At 30.7% G+C, this 20,820-nt stretch overlaps 4 protein-coding genes across 6 annotated transcripts; 1 reads left to right on the top strand and 3 right to left on the bottom strand.

Moving 5' to 3' along the window:
* Window positions 542-2,913, bottom strand: LOC109363481 (luc7-like protein 3). Its single transcript, XM_019609745.1, has 6 exons — window positions 2,752-2,913; window positions 2,523-2,651; window positions 1,617-1,656; window positions 1,075-1,150; window positions 776-976; window positions 542-625 (listed from the first exon to the last, which is right to left on the bottom strand). Exons 1-6 carry the CDS (start codon window positions 2,792-2,794, stop codon window positions 542-544), a joined length of 573 nt encoding a protein of 190 aa, XP_019465290.1. The 5' UTR covers window positions 2,795-2,913.
* Window positions 4,178-7,162, top strand: LOC109325550 (cell number regulator 6-like). Its single transcript, XM_019557974.1, has 4 exons — window positions 4,178-4,386; window positions 5,458-5,572; window positions 6,017-6,294; window positions 6,906-7,162. Exons 1-4 carry the CDS (start codon window positions 4,276-4,278, stop codon window positions 7,134-7,136), a joined length of 735 nt encoding a protein of 244 aa, XP_019413519.1. The 5' UTR covers window positions 4,178-4,275; the 3' UTR covers window positions 7,137-7,162.
* On the bottom strand, window positions 9,456-18,703 carry LOC109325548 (tetraketide alpha-pyrone reductase 1-like). Of its 3 annotated transcripts, XM_019557971.1 has the most exons (8): window positions 18,492-18,702; window positions 18,216-18,385; window positions 15,858-16,049; window positions 15,468-15,633; window positions 15,110-15,296; window positions 14,788-14,935; window positions 14,707-14,724; window positions 9,456-9,529 (listed from the first exon to the last, which is right to left on the bottom strand). In XM_019557971.1, exons 1-6 carry the CDS (start codon window positions 18,616-18,618, stop codon window positions 14,791-14,793), a joined length of 987 nt encoding a protein of 328 aa, XP_019413516.1. In that variant the 5' UTR covers window positions 18,619-18,702; the 3' UTR covers window positions 9,456-9,529; window positions 14,707-14,724; window positions 14,788-14,790. The 3 variants fall into 3 exon arrangements, with proteins under 3 accessions (XP_019413516.1, XP_019413515.1, XP_019413517.1); XM_019557970.1 differs by lacking the exon at window positions 9,456-9,529 and having other exon boundaries at window positions 14,628-14,935; XM_019557972.1 differs by lacking the exons at window positions 9,456-9,529; window positions 15,858-16,049 and having other exon boundaries at window positions 14,628-14,935; window positions 18,492-18,703.
* Window positions 9,554-12,951, bottom strand: LOC109325549 (tetraketide alpha-pyrone reductase 1-like). Its single transcript, XM_019557973.1, has 6 exons — window positions 12,738-12,951; window positions 12,462-12,631; window positions 10,988-11,179; window positions 10,542-10,707; window positions 9,987-10,173; window positions 9,554-9,782 (listed from the first exon to the last, which is right to left on the bottom strand). Exons 1-6 carry the CDS (start codon window positions 12,862-12,864, stop codon window positions 9,638-9,640), a joined length of 987 nt encoding a protein of 328 aa, XP_019413518.1. The 5' UTR covers window positions 12,865-12,951; the 3' UTR covers window positions 9,554-9,637.

Raw genomic sequence — 20,820 nt, 5'->3', positions numbered from 1 at the left:
AACTTGTTATGCTTTTTCTGTTTTATATCAAAATGTCACTCAATAGTTTTAGATTTGTGAGTCCAAGCAATAAGAAGTCGCTTGAAAAATTTGCACGCATTTCTTCTGTGTGTGAGTGTGTTTTAATTTGAGTACCTAAATATTTGCTAATGGTTTAATATGAATTTGGCAAAAACTCGTGCACATATTTCTTGTGTCCTGAGTGAGATATAATCCTGGAAGGTTACTTGTCTTATGACGTGGAGGTTATTGTTTCAAATCCTGGAAATAGCCTATTCGTTTGCGAAGGTAAGGCTACATGCAATTACCTTCCTCATACCCCACTAGGTGAGAGTCTCGTGCACTAAGCGCCATTTGTGAGTTTTAATGCAAGTACCTAAATATTTGCTTATGGAGTTATGGTTTAATATGAAATTGTTAAAAATTGTGCATGTATCACTTTTGGGTTTTCATCGAGTTTTAATGTGAGCACCTAATATTTGCTTATGGTTTTGATACTTTTCAGTTGGTTGTTCGCAAGTGCTCTGAGTGCAGACAGCCGCTACCTGAAAGCTATGCGCCTCCTGCTGATGAGCCTATTTTGAGGTTGTGTTAAGGCTGTCTTCTCAGCATTAAGCGTCTCCACCTGAATAAAGAAAGTCAACAAAAAAATTTAATTCGGAGAATCCCAAACTCCAGGTTCTTCAAGTTTGTTTATGTAATTAGGGCCGTGGAAATTTGATAAATCATCAATTGCAAATGCAGGTGAAGAGAGGTGTTGCTTCATTTTCAGCACCTTTCTCATAAGTGCTTCAGCTTCATCAACCTTCCCCGCTTCACCCAGAGATTCAACTTGTTCCAGAAGGTTCTTTATTTTCTCCTCCAGCACAGATAGTTGTTCAGACTTTTCAGCTGTTAGCGGAGGTGGTGGTGCAGGCTCCACCTCTTGAGCAAGACGTTCTCGCCCACGCTTTACTCTTCTATCCAAGTCCATCACCTATAATTATAACCATAAATTAGAAAATATGAAGAATGAATTATTGACATGGAAAAAATATTAATTCCTTGGTGTTGGGAGAGGAAGACAAAGGTTACCAATTTCTCACAAAACTGAGCAAGTTCAGCTTCAAATTTGGGGACAAATGCATCATGTCTTGGGGATTTCTCAAAGCTGAAGTCACAAACATAGTAAACCCCATTAAATGTGAAACACAATTATAGGACAAACTAAACACAATGCAATGATGTTTGTGCTTTCATCTATCAGCATATCTTGTTATCACATGTACATATGACAAGGTAAACTCTGCACATGATAGTAAACATGAGAAGGGAAGTAACTTGAGGTACATCTTTATTGACCAAGTGACCATAGTCATATCTTGTTATCACATGTAAATTTCTGACAGAGGAGAATAAACATGTGCGGTGATGCAATACCAGTAAGGTACATCTATAGTTTGGGTTTTTGACCAGGATATCTCCACACACATTGAGAGACTAGTTATTTAATTAGAAGACTAAAAATATACAATTATGTAACAGAATCTGCCAAAATTTTAAAAACCAAATTAAATGTCCAGGTAGAGGTGATCAATAGAAAACTAAATTATATATGAATAACTTTACTACTTCACCTTTCTTTCAACTTCTGATCATGTATTCTTGGGCAAGGTCCTACACCAATTTAAAGCATGTTAAAAACAAGATATATGTCAAGCTTCAGCCACAACATAGGTATCACAATACAGAACATCCACATTGTTGCTTAAGAAAATCAACAAACATAATTTAGATATTAGAACCTTCCTCCAAAACTTCTTCTGAACTAATTAACTAACCTCAGTTAAAGATTACATAAACATATAAAACAAAACACTTTAAAATCAAGTTGTTACTTCTCTTTTACCAGAGCCTAACAATCTAATGCAGGAAGTAACACACCATTGGTAAATTGGAATGTCATCAAACTCAAATTTCATGACTAATTATAAAAAAATTGAATTCATCTGGTATGCATATTTTCTTCAAGGGGCACCTATAATTTTGTCGGTATCCTTAATAACATGTGCCTGATTTTTGTCTCACTTATTGGGAATATACATTTTGTTCAATGTATGATTAAGGTAAGTAAAACATGGATAAATTTTAGCCACTACAGTGTTATGCATTATGTTCTATTATCCTTGATTCAACCTTTCTATTGGAACCAATATCTCTCAACTTTACGGATCATTCGGTGGACATGATAAGAGAGAGACACGATAGAATAACCTGTCCTGTCATGTTGTAATCCACAGTTTGGTGAGCCAGCAGAATGTTAGCCTATCATGTTTACCTAGTGTATTTCTATCCGATAGCGCGTTTTCCTCTCGGAAGTTAACATAGTTCTATACTCCGGACCGGATAAGCCTGCGGCGGCTAGCAACTAAGAAATAGTTCTACAAAACTTGGATACAGTTGACATAGATACTCCAATTTATATAATTGATTGATTAAAATAGGGTTTCAAATGTAGCAAATGCAATGATAATGAAACGGACCTAGATCACTGCGTGTGTTGACGAATAGATCGTGAGGGCAAAAGCGAACCATGTAGGAACCACACACTTCCTTATCATCCCAATTCACTTCCTTGTATCCCTTTCTCTCTTCATCCGTCAAGTTCCGAGCTTTTTTCACACAATAAGAATAACACAAAAAATCATTAAACTTGAAATAACGAATTTACGAACGATTAAGAATGAATCAGATGATAATATAAAAAAATACCTGCACCCATGAGTTCATCCAGAAGAGCTCTCTGAGCGTCCATGGCGGTTACGAGAAAACCCTAATTCCTTTCGAATTTGATAAAAGTGGAATGAATGAGAAGAGTGTGAAATGTAACGAAAAAAAATACGAATTGAGTTTATAAAGTGAATTTAACAAAATTGTATGAGAAAATATACACCCCTCACACTTTACCTTTAGAAACAATCACTTCATAATTCATTATGTATTCAATTATTATTAATTTCTAAAAAATATAATATAAATAAATCATGGATCATAGTGTATAATTCTCTAACCCCACCCTTAATGTTATTATTATTATTATATAGCAAATGCTAAATTTATATGATTGTCTAAAATAATTTAATGACCTTAGCAAATAAGTTTAAAAAATGAGAAATAACATAGTGGAAAAAATGAGTAATATAAAAACATGATGAACATGTAAATTATAAAATATATATTAAATTTCTAAAACATAAAAAGTACCGATTGTTTATGACTGCATGATTTTTTTTCCATATGGTTGATTGTTTTTTTTTAATATTATATGATTGTTTCTAGGTTGAGTTTATGGGGCCAGCAATATTGTAAATTGGTTTATCCACACTCTTCAATGGTCCTAACTTCACCTATTTATTTTATACACAATGTATTAAAAGATGAATGTAATAGTTATGTATTGGTAATATAATATGTATAATTGTTAGTATATCATTTGCTCTTTATCTTGCTTACTTTTTTTTTTATAATAGTAAAAAAAAATGAACGATAAATAATATAATAATAGTATAAAAAATTCTTATACTATAATTACATATATATTTTTCTCTTTTACCATAACTATATTGATTCTATTTGTCTGGAACATCATTCTCCATTTTTTATTGACAACCAGCCATCTTCAACAAAAAATAAACAATTTATCTTTTATTATCTAAGTCACATAGTTTATTTATAAACTAAAGCTAACAATATAATTCATACAAGAACAACCATATTGGTTGAAGATAATGTAAATAAAAATAAGTTAGAATACTTTCTATTAATAAGAAATAATTGAATATATTTATCTTATTAATTATAAGTTTTAGCATAAAAAAACAAAGAAAGAACGTGTCTCTCATAGAGAAATTCTTGTTTTATTAAAAGGAGTTAGCGTGTATTAGCATTGATTGATTGTAAAATTGAGATATTTAATATTAAACTAAAAAATAAAGACTAACCGACATTAGTTCAAGTAGTACATGTTTGAATCCCCTCAAGCAAGATCTTGCGGTAAAAGTTAACCTACATACCGGTAAATCCCTAATTCGGACATGTTTCCCTTCGGTACGAGATACTTGGGTAAAACAAAAAAAACTTAAAAAACACAGCAACCTTATAAACTGGCGTCAACACAAAGAAACGTATATTGACTGTGTCCTTTTCCTCATTCTTCTTCTCGGTAAACCTTAAGATCTCATCTCACATGCTCCTTTTCCCTTTTCTCCATTTCTGATTTGTTGAATCGTGTTATAGATGGAAGAAAGGAAGCAATCACGTTATGTAAAGCTTACTAAGGATCAAGATCATTCCTCTCTTGAAGATATCACTCCTGGTGAACTCAATCAACCCATTCATGTTCCTCAGGTTAATTTTCCTCTTTTATTCATTCACCCTTTTCTCAAAATGCTTTCTTTATTGCCTTAATCTTATGTTTTCTCCTAAAAGGTAAAAACTTGTTAAATCTCTGTAATTTTATCTCAATGAAACGTTGCTGAAAGGTGCAATTTCAACCTTATTATACTTGTCAGTGGCCAAATGTTGTTTAAGTTTTCATTTTTTAGATATGGACTGTGAAATAGGAACATGGTTTATTACCTTGTCCACCAAAATCCACTTGATCTTGACTGAGGCATAGATCAAGGTTTGACTCATCATTACATTGTCCTCAAATTTAATTTGATTACTGTTATTAGAATGTCAATGTTAATGGGGGTGTATCACATTGTAGATTGTGAAGTTGGTTATTGATATAAAATTGTTAAGTTATTGTGAATGAGGTGTATCACATTCTTGCTTTTGTCTCAAAACATCACTGGTTGATATGGTGTTTCGAGGGCTCGTGTGGAAGAGAAAAGGGAGGAAAGAATGTTTGTTAGTTCCTAATATAAGACCTACAAATTTACAATATTCCTTTGAAGTTAACATGGGGGAACTTGTTATGCTTTTTCTGTTTTATATCAAAATGTCACTCAATAGTTTTAGATTTGTGAGTCCAAGCAATAAGAAGTCGCTTGAAAAATTTGCACGCATTTCTTCTGTGTGTGAGTGTGTTTTAATTTGAGTACCTAAATATTTGCTAATGGTTTAATATGAATTTGGCAAAAACTCGTGCACATATTTCTTGTGTCCTGAGTGAGATATAATCCTGGAAGGTTACTTGTCTTATGACGTGGAGGTTATTGTTTCAAATCCTGGAAATAGCCTATTCGTTTGCGAAGGTAAGGCTACATGCAATTACCTTCCTCATACCCCACTAGGTGAGAGTCTCGTGCACTAAGCGCCATTTGTGAGTTTTAATGCAAGTACCTAAATATTTGCTTATGGAGTTATGGTTTAATATGAAATTGTTAAAAATTGTGCATGTATCACTTTTGGGTTTTCATCGAGTTTTAATGTGAGCACCTAATATTTGCTTATGGTTTTGATACTTTTCAGTTGGTTGTTCGCAAGTGCTCTGAGTGCAGACAGCCGCTACCTGAAAGCTATGCGCCTCCTGCTGATGAGCCTTGGACGACTGGGATCTTTGGATGTGCTGAAGATAGGGAAAGTTGTAAGTTAATGCATGATCAAGCTCTCTAGTTGTACTAGAATCAATGTGGGAACTATGATCTGTTTTAGATTAGAGATTTAGGGTAATGGTCGTCGTGTTAATAGCTTCTAATATTTAATTTTGTCAATGTAATTGTTCCTATTTTTATGAATTATACTCAGCGAATGCATAATGCATATATAATATATTCATTGAATACTAATAGCTTGTCGGCTGAGACTACGGTAAAGAGTGAGCATTAGTACTTTTCTTTGAACATTTTGTCCTCTTACTATCAAAATCTTTTCATATTTTGTTTCCTCAATTTCAGTTGGACTACACCGTACTCTTTAATATGAAGGATTGATATGTATGGCTATGGTAGAAGTTTGCACTTTGCAGTGACATTGGACATACTATAATAGAAATTTGCTTTCTTTTATATTCTTTCTGCCTTCATTGCAGGCTTGACAGGACTGTTTTGCCCTTGTGTATTATTCGGGCGCAATGTAGAAAGTTTGAGCGAAGACACTCCTTGGAGCAAGCCATGCATTTGTCATGCTATTTGTGTTGAAGGTGGTATTTCTCTGGCAATAGCAACTGTAGCTGCTAATTTCATCTTTCCTGGTATTGACCCCGGGACATCATTTCTCATCACCGAGGGCTTATTTTTTACGTGGTGGATGTGTGGCATTTACACTGGTCAAGTTCGACAAAACTTACAGAAGAAATATCACCTGAAGGTACATACATGTGTTGAAAATATTTTTCACCTGGACAAGTTGACAACTTCAAAGATGTAATGGTTTATATCAAATTCCCCTCTACTGAGAAACATTGCTTCTGCTTCCTTCAGATATTTAATGTTGACTCGGTTGCATGTTAAAAATCGTGTCCTTTTACAGGAGTCTGTTGTATTACCTTTTGAGCAAATATACGTGGTAATAACATTTTTTTATGAAAGTGGAAACTATGCATATTTGAACTACTTACTTGAAAAGTTAACAAATATGAGATTTATGATCTGTAATTCAAGTATCTTCTAACTATGAAAATATAAGAAACTTCCATAATGCTATCATTGTGTTCCATCTCATCTTAACTCGTAGCCGATGTCATACTTTCTTGTTTTCCTCCAATGGACTTCAACTTAAGTGAGAACTTATCATAATTTACGCCAGTTTCTGAGAGCATAGCCATCTATGCTATGCTCGAGGTTTTCTTCCACTCTTTTGTTTGTGTCGAGACTCACAGACATGGATGAAGCACCCTCTGTCATAGAGGGGTCAAATTTCTTGTCTCTGATTATTGTACACATGTTCTTAATCTCCTTGCTTATTATGTATGATTGCAGAATTCACCTTGTAACGCATGTTGTGTACATTGCTGCTTGCACTGGTGTGCCTTGTGTCAAGAGCACAGGGAAATGAAAGGAAGACTCTCAGACAATGCTTTCTCACAGATGACTGTTGTAAATCCTCCTCCCATTCAAGAGATGAAGTCTATTCACGAGATCGAAACTCCGGAAACTTCGTCTTCATCGAACAACAATGAGCACATTACATTGGAAATGCAGGCTATATAGTGTATATATCCCATTCTTCATAATGGGAAAAATGAAAAAAACATTGTTTTTTTAGAACATATTTGATAGATAGAAGTTTTATTAAACTTTTGGATTGATTACTTACTATATTACATTAGACATTATGGGTCACATATACATAGAACTTATTTGTTAATTTGTCTTCAGGCTTCAAACTTTGATCATTGACCCACCTTGTCTATTTATATACCCTTCTGCTAATACTCATTGAAATGACCTATTTCTATTTGAGTTTAATGAGTATATATCGGCAGTGTAAAGTTTTCAATATGATCGCCGCATGATTCATTGTTTTACCGTTCATGCATATCACTTTAATTTAAGAGTCAATGACTATTAATATTTGAATGATAGATGATATGCTAATACGTGTTCTAAAATGATAACATATACCATTGATTGATATGAGAAATTAGAAAGAGCAGGTAGAGAGTATGCCTTCCCATTTTAACCATCATACTCACCATCATCTTTATATGGCAAATAATTGATTAAAATAAAAGGACCAGAAATACATTGATTGAAAATTATATGACTACTAAAAAAAGTACAAATAAATGAGAATTTTATAATAATTGTATATAAATTTTTACACTAATAATATATAATACAAAATATATCTCATTATCGCGTTAATGTAATATGTCACATTATTTGACTAGATTTAATTAATGTTCAGTAATTCATACTTGTCTAATTAAAAAATATTATTTAATTAAAAATAAATATTAATATTTTTATATTATTTAATAGAATTTGATTTGATCATAAACTACATAAAACTTTTGAGATAAAAAATGTATATCCAGTAGTGTTTTTAAGTTGATAATAATGTTAATGAGTAAGACTACCACAGTCCAAGAAAAAAGATGATTATCCTCTTCTCAAGGCGGCTGCTGAAATTTGGAATGTAATAATAAAATATTCTCTCAATTTATCTGTTTTCTAATTCTCCATATGCAATCTTTATTCCTCATATTGATTTAGGAAAATCATATATTTTACAAAAGTTTCAATAAGGTAATTAATAATATAAAATTAAATTATATTTTAATTCGTTTATTCCAATTATCAGTCTTACGTGTTGTAAGTTTTTTGGAATAATATAAAACTCATCGAATAATATAGATGTAATAACCTGCCCTTTGTTTTATTATATATTTTTTTTACTAATATATATGTTTTCTCTATATGGTCAACATAATGTTAAAAAAAGGATAAATATAGAAAATAACATCATTAAATTTTTTATTATGACCAATACAATAAATATAAAATAAATAATTAAAAATTCATATATAAATAGTGAGTAATGAATATATAGGATCATCATCATATCATAAATCTTTTAGTATTTATGGAAGTAGAAAAATGTTCTTCTTCAAGCGTTGACTATGCCAAGAAGGGTCATCGAATATGTTATCTGCATCAAAGTGTAACTATTACAGAAAAGAGTGACCCTAGAATTCGTGGCAGCCATAGTCATAATAATAATAAGGGTATGGGAGATATATTCTATGGTGGCGATGATTGTGAAGAAATAAAGAATTACATGTATAAAGAAGATGTATTGTTTGAATGCATGAGAAAGGAAACAGAACTCAAAGCTTTTAAGAAGAGACAGAAGAAAAGACAAGGGTGCTTCTTTCAGTGTTTTCAGTTTTTCAGGCTTTTCTTTCGTTGCACCAACTTGTGAGATTATTTCAAGCTACCCTTCATTTTTCTTCTCTTCTGTAGTTTTTTTTCTTCATTTGTTTCTATTACTTTGATACGAATATAAATCATATAAATTGATTTTGGAAAACTAAGTCTAACCCTTCTCTCTATATTTTTTTAGTACTTAAACAATGTCATAATAGTATAGGGAAAGTAAAATTTTAGTCTTCATTAACAAATGATTTGTCTTGCAATCTGCATAGTAGTTGCTACTGATTAGTTACAGAAGCAATTAAAATAATAATCAAGATATGAATTATTGTAGTACAGTGGAGTCACGACTGTGATTTTTTTTTGGCTATTTTGTGGTTGAAGAGTGATACTATGATTAATATATTTAATTCTGGGTTATATGTATAATTCTAGATTGAATCACTCATAAAGACTACAATATATAATTTATAACTTGGATCATTCATAAAAACTACAATATTTGAATATCATCCATACCTAAACTTGGAGGTATAACTGGCTTATAGATTAAGTTAATCAAATATTTATTAACGGCATTGAATTAACCATGCATGCAAATGCAATGCAGGGCATAATGATAAATTCCAGTACCCACCAACAATAATATATCATCCCAACACGGATGAATAATTGACCAAAATAATAATAAAACAGGATATATATGTAGAGTTTTGACAATTCAGAACAATTTAATCCAAATTTAATTATACTAAGATACTTGAAAGCACTACTCATTCAACACCAAATTTAACTCTTCTAAATGCAACACTACCACAAGGGGATACCAGGAATTAGAAGTTGATAAACCTCTTTTCTTTCAAGCTTTCCACAATGTCCCTAAGGCTCACTTCAAAAGGTATAAATTCAATTCCTAAGCTCTTTGTCTTCTCTTTTGAAATCTCATATGTTGGTGCATAAGGCTCATCGTCTTCACACCTGAATGTTGTTGAAAATGTGAAAATGTTAATAGAAAAACATAAGAGAAATAAAGAAGACATGTATTATATATTTATATGTGTATAAGGCTAAATTACAAGAAAAATTTGACATTGTTACAAAATAATGTGACATACTACAAATAACCTATATATATATATATATTTATGCATTTTGTAGAGTTTAAGAAATGATTAAACTTACTTATCAGCAACTGGTAATGTTGGGTATTGATTTTTTAAAATCTTTACAATGTCAGAGTAGTGTAACACTGTCTCGGACAAACAATATCTGCCACTAGCTGAAGGAATCTCATATGCATGAATATGAGCATTTGCAACATCTTCCACATTGATCCATGGATAACTGGCATTAGGAAATGTTTTTGTACCTGCATCAAGTAAATCAAAGAGTTCTTCTATTACTCTATATCTTCTAAAAGGATCAACTTTTGATCTTTCTCTTTTATTAGTTTAACAACCTTTGGGCTGATGTTAATGCATTTTGTTTAGCGGAAAAAACAAAGACATGCTTATATCACAAATCCACTAAAAAAGAATCTCGTTAGGACATGATGGGTGCTAATCAAAGGACAAGGATCACCTGTTCCCAACCTTGTCACATTTCATGTTCCAAGCCTATCATATTTTGTCACGTGAATAAAATAAAAATAATAACAAAAAGTCACATTTTGATTAGTTTGGAACATGCAATGAGACATCGTTCGACACTGATTCCTTATGGAAGTAACAACTTTACCATTTATTAAGTTTAAAACCAATTCAGAAGTTGCATTGAGCTCAGGTTGCAAGAGAGGTCCTATCACCAATCCTGGGTGAATAGTAACCATGTCAATGTTGTTTTCCCTCACAAATTTCCAAGCTGCATTCTCAGCTAAAGTCTTTGAAAGTAAATAGGGTTGCCACTGAAAACACAAATAGGAAATGCCAATATCATTAGATTTGTGCATATTGGAAACATATATATTAACATTATATCTCAATAACAATTGTCTAGTAAATAATACAAGATTGAATGTGGTAAATTGTTCTCAGAATTAACAACTTTACTGGACTATCTCTGCATCATATTATAGAATCAATATAGAGTCCTCATTCATCTGGCAGAATGAAATTAATTAAAACAAAGCATTGATCAGAATCTTCAAATTTAAGAGTAAGTTTTATAGAAAAAGGCACATATACCACGTGTTCTGTAAAGAAATCTGGATCTGAAAACCAAGTCTCATCAACCACTGCTCCAGCAGTGAGAATCTCTTTATTGAATAAAACAGCAGCAAGGGAAGATGTTAACACAACTCGTTTTAAAGATGGTGATTTTGCACAAGACTTGAGAATATTAAGAGTTCCCTTCACTGCTGGTTCAACTAATTCCACCTGAAATAAGGAAAGAAAACAACACTTAAAACCTACTTAAAAGGGAAATGGTCTGTTCTTTTTTTTGGTTTCCCATCTATATCCTCGTACCGGAGACAATCATGTCCAAGTCGAAAACGTCCACAAAATATGTGGGACTAACTCTCCTAGTAGATATTTTTTCTATTCACAAAACTTGAACTCGAGACATTACTTGAAGAAATCGAACATGTACCACTTGACCAATATTGGTTCTTGAAACAAATCAGCATGCCACTAATTGAGTTAAAACTAACAGATTTTATAAAAGTGTCAAAACATTTCATAAAAATGCACTTTCAAATGTGTCATCGACCATTCTTGCAAATTCTACTAGTAGACACAAGAAAACAAAAGTATAACCCTGTGATGCATGTGCAACTTGAAAATGTTAACATCTAACATGAAGGACTAAATTCTTAAAAAGATAGGCACTAAAATAACTGGCAAAAAAAATACTCATTGCATTTCTTTTTTCTTTTTTGAAGTATATAATTTCTCTAATTTAGCATTTTCTATAAATCGAAAATCAACATCGACTCAAAATTAAAGGACTGAATACTGAAGAATATGGCTACTAAAATCAAGGCACCTCAAATATTGAGATAAAAGACCAATTTAATAATTTATATTATTTCCCATGAAAATTAAGTTATGTTTAATTAATACCTTATGTTTATTTTATTTTGTTCATTTGGTGCAACCTTTACTCACAATTTTTTTCATTATCAACCACGATTGCTATAAATAAAAAATGGCAACTTTTACACTGCCATAAGTCGTGTATTGTATTATTCATGTCTCTTTTCAATGTATAAGACCAAAAATAATAGATATTTTTAATGTATTATTACCACTTATTCGGGAAAGGTTGAATAGCCTATTTTTATAGTAAAATAATAATAGTATGTAATATGTTTTAGATTATTACAAAAACTGAACTTAAGCCCACTTGCATAAAAGAAAATTACTTAAAGACAAAACACTCCCTATGATGACGATAAAAGTTTGGATAATGTGAACATGTAGTAATGCAACAATTTTCAACAAAAAGGTACAACGTAAATACAAATTTGTAATCATGTTTTGGTTTGAATGAAATACCAACTAGATACTTTATTTACAATGTTATTATAGGTAAATTTAGATGATATGAAAGTTGTCAATTTTAACCGAGCTTTTGTAAGGTGTGAACACTACAAAATTCTGTATTTGAAATATCAAGTATATAGTTGTAAGAATTAATCATAAGAGTTGAAAGAACCTGTGGATCATTGACATTGAAAATAACTGGGGAGGCAGTATGAAAGACAGCATCACAGCCTTGAACAACAGAGTCAAAGGAACCTTCTTCAAGTAGATCTGCTTTAAACAGTTGCAGTCTCTCATTTGCACCATCAAGTTCAAGTAAATGTTCTACTTTTTTTGGGTTACCTACATAAAAGGAATGAAGGAGAGGAACCCCACAATATTTAACTCTATATATATAGAATAATAATGCATTGGATGAATAGTGGTAGAAACATGGATGCATACTAACTTGGGTCACGAACAGTAGCCCTAACAGTGTAACGACGTTGAAGAAGAAACTTAACAATCCATGAAGCTATATATCCAGAACCACCACTCACACACACCACTTTCCCTTCACCTGTGTTGCTACTCATTCTCTCTCTCTCTCTCTCTCTCTCTCTCTCTCTCTTGCTTCCAATGTTTGAATGATAGGCAGAGATTATTGACTCTCAACTCCCACTGTCACCACTATATATATATATATATATATAGAAAAGTTTCCTACTACAAAATAGGAGGATGGGTTTTACTCTTCTTTTTATATTTGTTGATTATGTTTCTTGGAAGAATAAAAGTGTTTTGTGAGATTTTAGGCATTAATTGGATAGTTGAATTTTTATTGGCTTTGTTGTGAATATTAAACTCTAAGGACTATTCTTGTATGCAGTGTCAGACGCACCTCCCTAAGGACCATGATCCCTACCAGAGAGCTAAAGTCTATTTTTTTATAGTCTCACCTAAAATTGGCCATTTCATTTAACCCAATCCGTCCTCTGATTACTAACTAATTATATTTGTATATATGTATATATATTTTTTATATATATATCATTTCATATGTCAAATTACATATTTATAAAAATAAGTAATATTAAGAAAATTTTATTTAAAAATAATATTCATTATATTTAAGTATGTGGGTCTAAGATTGAATTTGAGTTTAAATTCAAAAGGTGACTCAATCAATATTTGGATTGGATATAAGGCCGAATTTAGATTCAAAATAATAAGTATACAAAACGTTTACGGTTATTTGGTCAATAATAAGATTATGAAGTTACTGGTCAAACAAAATCACTTAAAGCAGCTTACATTGTGCTGAAGTTACTGGTCAAACAAAATCACTTAAAGCAGCTTACATTGTGATGAAGTTACTGGTCAAACAAAATCACTTAAATCAGGTTACATTGTTATGAAGTTACTGGTCAAACAAAATCACTTAAATCAGCTTACATTGTTCTAAAATTTTCATAAAGTGGTGCAAACCGAATTTAATAGTGTTGCTCTCTACACAACTTTCACCCAATGTATCTGGACATAAATCTGCTTGTATGTAGTTTTTTGTGTGAAACATCTTAAAAACGACATATTCGTTTTTTTATCTATGGTCATCAGTATATTTTTATTTATCAAAACAAAATTTGTTATTGAAAATTGTTAGGTGCAAAAAGTACTTTAATTTATAAAGATCATTAAACACTTCTTAACTCTAAAAATTATAGAAATAATGTTCATAATTTACATCAAGTTCAATAATTGAAAAATCTTATCACATTAATTTTTATGTCATTCCACTTCTAAGGGCTTATTTGAGAGTTGGATTTTGGAGGGGGGAATGGAAAGGGAAAGCTTAAGAGTCATCTCACAAGTGTATTTTATGGCTCTCAAGTCTTCCCTTTCCCTACGATATAAAATTTATAACATGGATCATACATGAAGACAATAATATATAATTTATAACATGGATCATGCATAAAGACTACAATATATAATTTATAACATGGATCATGCCTATAGACTACAATATATAATTTAACATGAATAGTGCATAAAGTCTACAATAATATTTTAATATCATCCATACATAAACTTAGATGTATAACTGGCTAATAGATTAAGTTAATCAAATAGTGGTTACTCTGTCTATTTAACATAATTATACAGTAAGCTAAATATGACTTGAGTGCATTATGCATGCAACAAAAACAAGTTTAGTAAAATGATTATAAAATTAGAAATCACCGAGACCTCTAAGATTTATTAACAGCATTGAAGTAACCATGCATAAAATCCAAGGCATAATGATAAATTCCACTACCCACCAACAATAATATTTCATCCCAACACGGATGAATAATTAACCAAAATAATAATAAAACAGGATATATATGTAGAATTTTGACAATTCAGAACAATTTAATCCATATTTAATTCTACTAAGATACTTGAGAGCACTCATTCAACACCAATTTTAACTCTTCGAAATGCCACACCACAACAATGTGATATCATATCAGGAATTAGAAGTTGACAAACTTCTTTTCTTTCAAGCTTTCCACAATGTCCCTTAGGCTCACTTCAAAGGGTATAAATTCAATTCCTAAGCTCTTTGTCTTCTCTTTTGAAATCTCATATGTTGGCTCATAAGACTCATCGTCTTCGCACCTGATAATGTTGTTGAAAATGTGAAAATCTTATTCAAAAAACATAAGAGAAAGAAAAGGACATATTATATATATGGTTAAACATACAAGAAAAAGTTGCCATTGTTACAAATCATCTATCTATATATATATATACTTATGCATTTTGTAGAGTTTTATAAATGATTAAACTTACCTATCAGCAATTGGTAATGTTGGGTACTGATTTTTTAAAATCTTCACAATATCAGAGTAGTGTAAAACCCTCTCAGACAAACAATATCTGCCACTAGCTGAAGGAATCTCATAAGCCTGAATATGAGCATTTGCAACATCTTCCACATTGATCCACCCAAAAGAAGTATTTGGAAATGTTTTTGTACCTGCATCAAGCAAGTTAAGAGTTCTTCTATTAATCAACAAAGACATTCTTGCATATAATTAATGAACATATAACAAAAATACTAATAAAATAAATCTAGTTAGGGCATGATTCTCCTTAGACACAACCAATCAAATGCTCGTTTGATTCCTTATTGAAGTAACAATTTTACCATTTATTAAGTTCAAAACCAATTCAGAAGTTGCATTGAGCTCAGGTTGCAAGAGAGGTCCTATCACCAATGCTGGGTGAATAGTAACCATGTCAATGTTGTTTTCCTTTACAAATTTCCAAGCTGCATTCTCAGCTAAAGTCTTTGAAAGTATATAGGGTTGCCACTGAAAACACAAATAGGAAATGACAATATTATTACATTTGTGCACATTGGAAACATATATATTAACATTATATTATATCTCAATAACAATTGTCTAGTAAATACAAGATTGAATGTGGTAAATTGTTCTCAGAATTATTAAAAACCTTACTGAACTATCTCTGCATCATATAATAGAATCAGCATTGATCCGATATTTCAAATTTTAGAGAAAATGGCACATACCTTGTGTTCTGTAAAGAAATCTGGGTCTGAAAACCAAGTATCATCAACCACTGCTTCAGGAATGAGAGGCTCTTTATTATATAAAACAGCAACAATGGAAGATGTTAAGACAACTCTTTTAACAGATGGTGATTTTGCACATGACTTGAGAATATTAAGAGTTCCCTTCACTGCTGGATTAAGTAATTCAACCTGAAACAAGCAAAGAAAACAACACTTAAAATCGACTACACATGGCACTATTTGAGTTTCAACTAACAGATTTTATAAGTGTCAAAACAATTCATAAAAGTGGTCACAGAAAAGTATAATGTTGTGATACATGTGCAAAGGAAAATGCTAACATCAAACATGAAAAATCCTCAAAGACAGAGATCACCTACTCTTTCTCTAATTCTGTAAGAGAATAATGTATCTCCGAGATAACTTATCTCCTCTAGTCAGTAAAGACGTGACATGTGTGCTATTTTGTTTATTTTTAAAAATATTTTTATAAAAAACGATGAAATATGACACATGTCATGATTTCACTGGCAGGAGGAGATAACTTATCTCCTTATACCAGGAGATAACTTATCTCTTTATACCAGGAGATAACTTATCTCTTTATACCAGGAGATACTTTATTCCCTTAAAATAATTAGTAAATAGGGACAAAAGAAACTTGCTTCTATTCTTTATTTTTTAATTATTTAATCCATCATAGCATTTTGTATTCAAGTGAACGGGGAGAAGGAAACTCAAACTGTGAAAGGATTAAATACTAAAATATACAACAATTGGAATCAATACACCTCAACAATTAAGATAAAAGCTAATTTATGATCATGTAAATACTCATTTTAATTTTTAATAATTTTCACTAATATAATTCTCGAAAAAAAAATTCAAATTAGTAATAAACAATTGTAAATGTAAGTCAAAATAGTTTCTGTAAATGGTCATAAACATAATACTAAAATTATTAATTTGATCCACAATTATTATTTTTGATACCATTTTTTGTTTTTAAAATTTTTAGGATGTAAATTAGTACTTAGAAAATCACAAACTCAGTTGACTATATCAACTAAGGGATGTTATCTTACGCCAATCCAGAATTTTGGAGCAAAATTATGGAATGGGTTATTTTTTGTTTTTAATTTAATCCAGTAACTTATGTTTATTTTATTTTTTTCATGGTGGAACTTTTACAAACAACTTTCTTCATTATCGACATAGATTGGTATAAAAAAAAATTGCCAACGTGAATTCCTAATTTTTGTGTAATTGAAATGAAAATAAATATATAAAAACCTCTTATTTTTAAGATTGTAAATTAAAAATGGGTTTTGTGGTATAAAAGTAATGAAAAATAACTTGCTAGACCAATTTAAAGTATGTGTTTGATGATAATATTAAGTAGAATGTAATATTTATATATTGAGTGTAAATATTTATATATCAATAATGATTGAGTATGTAAAATAAATGATGGTATATAAAATTCATATACACATAGAATTTTTTCTATTAAATAACTTATTAGATAGTACTTATTATTTAATAGAAAATAAGAACGTAATATCTATACAAACAATATATAAATCTTCTACTCAAAAAATATCAAATAGAATTATTCAATAGGCCATGTGTACTATATTTTTCCTCGACAATATTACCCATGATTCTTAATTTATTGGATATGATGTATGTATGGATGAAAAGATACTTGTGGATAACCGTTAAAATATCTACAAAAAATAGCTTCTGAGTGAGAATGAGTATGATACCCGTCTGATGGATACCCGTATATTTATAAATTTATTTTTTAATTAAATAATTTATATATATTACATGATTATTATTTTATAATTATATATTATCTATTTTTGTATTATTTTATAATGAATTTTAGTCATGGATATATATGATAAATTTAACATGCGGTACTTAAATATAAATATATATTGAAACTTAAAAACACATTAGGTACTCGTAAATATCTACTACTCATACAGGTAGCCATAAATAATATGGGTACGGGAAAATAATACTCATGCCTATTTCGCCTATTATCATTCCTAGATGTGTGCGGCATAGAGATTAATGTTATATACCAATTTTCCTACTGACAAGAGGATTAATGTGAATACTCTTGTAAACTAATGTGCCAAATAAAACAAACTTTTTTTTATTAGAGGTGTGAAACAAAAACTAAACTTAGGCTCACTTGAAAAAAGAGAAAATTACTTAAAGACAAACATATTAATTTTGTCAATTTTAACCGAGCTTTTGTAAAGTGTGGATACTACAAAATTCTGTATTTGAAATATGAAGTGTATACTTGAAAGAATTAATCATAAGAGTTGAAAGAACCTGTGGATCATTGACAGTGAAAATAACTGGTGAAGCAGTATGAAAAACAGCATCACAGCCTTGAACAACAGAGTCAAAGGAACCTTCTTCAAGTAGATCTGCTTTAAACAGTTGCAATCTCTCATTTGCACCATCAAGTTCAAGTAAATGTTCTACTTTTTTTGGGTTACCTACATAACAGTAATGAAGGAGAGGAACCCCACAATATTTAACTATATATATAGAATAATAATGCATTGAATGAATAGTAATAGAGATATGGAAATATGCACTAACTTGGGTCACGAACAGTAGCCCTAACAGTGTAACGACGTTGAAGAAGAAACTTAACAATCCATGAAGCTATATATCCAGAACCACCACTCACACACACCACTTTCCCTTCACCTGTGTTGCTACTCATTCTCTCTCTCTCTCTCTCTCTCTCTCTCTCTCTCTTGCTTCCAATGTTTGAATGATAGGCAGAGATTATTGACTCTCCACTCCCACCGTCACCACTATATATATATAAAATGTTTCCTACGACAAAAATGGTATGGGTGTTACTCCTCTTTTTATATCTTTTTTTGTTCCTCATTATTTGTCCTTTATTTTTCTTGGAATAAAAAACGTGTTTTGTGAGACTTTAGGGCAATAATTGGATAGCTGGGTTTTCATTGGTTGTGTTGTGAGTATTAAACTCTTACTTATTTTGTTCAGCAATTAACTTTAATAATATAAGAGAAAACAAGTGATACTCCTATCTACATTACACAAAAATTAAAAAGAAGAAATATACTTATAAGGGTTCAACACTCTAGATCCTCAAATACTAAAATGTGAGGATTTCTACTAAATATTGTACTCTCTGATTCAATATAAAAAGTAGAAATTATAAGTTTCTAAATCTGCAATCCCTAAGCATTCCTAGCAAGATCAGATTTAATAAATTGAGGCATTGAATTCCACCAAATAAATTAACCTTTAGGGGCTTATAAAACTGATTATGAAATAGTGCAATTATATATTAAACATGAATTTTATATAAGCTGACTATGAATTTGATTCATTTGATGTCTAGTCTAATATTGATAATATTGATTAAGTTATCTATAATATATTAGAGTAGGGCAAAAATAATGTATATAAATTTTTATATTTACGGTGTAAAGATATTTCATTCTATTTTATATAAGAAATGGTGTAAAATATTAACCATAAATGTAAAACAGTATTCTTCAGAGGGTGCACATTCACCCCAAGGCCCTACCTTCTGCATGGGGCTGACACTGCATACATGAATAGTCTAGTACTCAAATTGGGAAGAGAATCCGTTGTCTCAAACATGTTTCAAAGTCTGACCCAAACCAATAATAGTGAAATAAAAATAGACAAAATCATAAATGCTTAAATTTTTAACTAATGTGACATATTGTGATTGGTTTGGGACAAACTTTGACGCATCATATACTCATCTCTCAAATTGAAGCTAATGTACAAATACTTGTTTTGCTCGTGTTATAAAAAAATAAAATTCAGGCTACTCCAAACTCAGTTCGTCATACAAAGTTACAAACACCGAAAGTTGTATCATAGTCTTACACGTTAAAATATTTTATTAAATCAAATTCAAGGTAATGGTCAAAAACCTGTTTGTTTAGCCTGCGACATTAAAATAAAAATTCATGCTACTCAAATATATCATAGAAAAACTGTGAGCTTAATCAATCTTTTATTAAATCAAATTTACGTGAAAAACTATTTAGCCCGTGACATAAAAAATTCAGATTCACGTACGATACTATAAGTACAATGTTTTGGGAGTGCATGGTTGACATTTTTAGCTGTCCTTACATTTAGGGGTCTAACTTTTAACCTTATATAATAAATATCTAAGAAATGTAATTGTATTTTTATAACTTTTGAGCTATCCAATTTTATTTTAAAAGGTACAAATTAAACGAACCGTTTTTTAATATTTTGTCATCCAACATAACTTCTGAATTGGATTTTCAAATAATGGGTCATGCATAACGACCCAAAATGACTATTAAACTGGATTTAAAAAAATAATTGAGCTCCTAAAATGAAAATTCATGGAGCAGATTTTAAAAATAATATCTTGGGTTTTATTTTTAAAATGCATTATTCTAATAGTTTTCCCTTGAAGTGGCTCCGATATTATTTTTGGATTTTTTATTGTTTGTTTGTTTTTCTTGATTTAAAAAAATAGAGGCCATGTAAGGGTTAGGTCAATAATCGGGTTAGGTGAGTTTTATACTCTTGTTATTGTATTGTGGGTGTTAAACGTGAGACTTAGTTTAATTGGCTTAAATATAGATATGATTGAAACATATATTGTTTCTAGCAATAAAATTTTTATGTGCTCATTATTTTTCAGAGACTAGGATGAAGAAATTAGAACCCAGATGTTTCTCCCAACAAACTCTGTCCCCCAAAATTCAATTCCTTCTTGTTCCTATCTAATCAAAATATACAAACTAATATAATTATTCATTTATGATATTTCTATTTAATTTAATGATACATTTTAATCAGTGTGATACACCAATTGAAACACAAATAGGCACATGATCTTCACTCGAAGGAATTGACACTCTTATGT

Source organism: Lupinus angustifolius, chromosome LG13 (genome assembly GCF_001865875.1).
Source record: "Lupinus angustifolius cultivar Tanjil chromosome LG13, LupAngTanjil_v1.0, whole genome shotgun sequence".
Classification (NCBI taxonomy): Eukaryota; Viridiplantae; Streptophyta; class Magnoliopsida; order Fabales; family Fabaceae; genus Lupinus; species Lupinus angustifolius.
The sequence above is the reverse complement of the archived record's forward strand: the minus strand, read 5'-3'. Positions and strand labels throughout refer to the sequence as shown.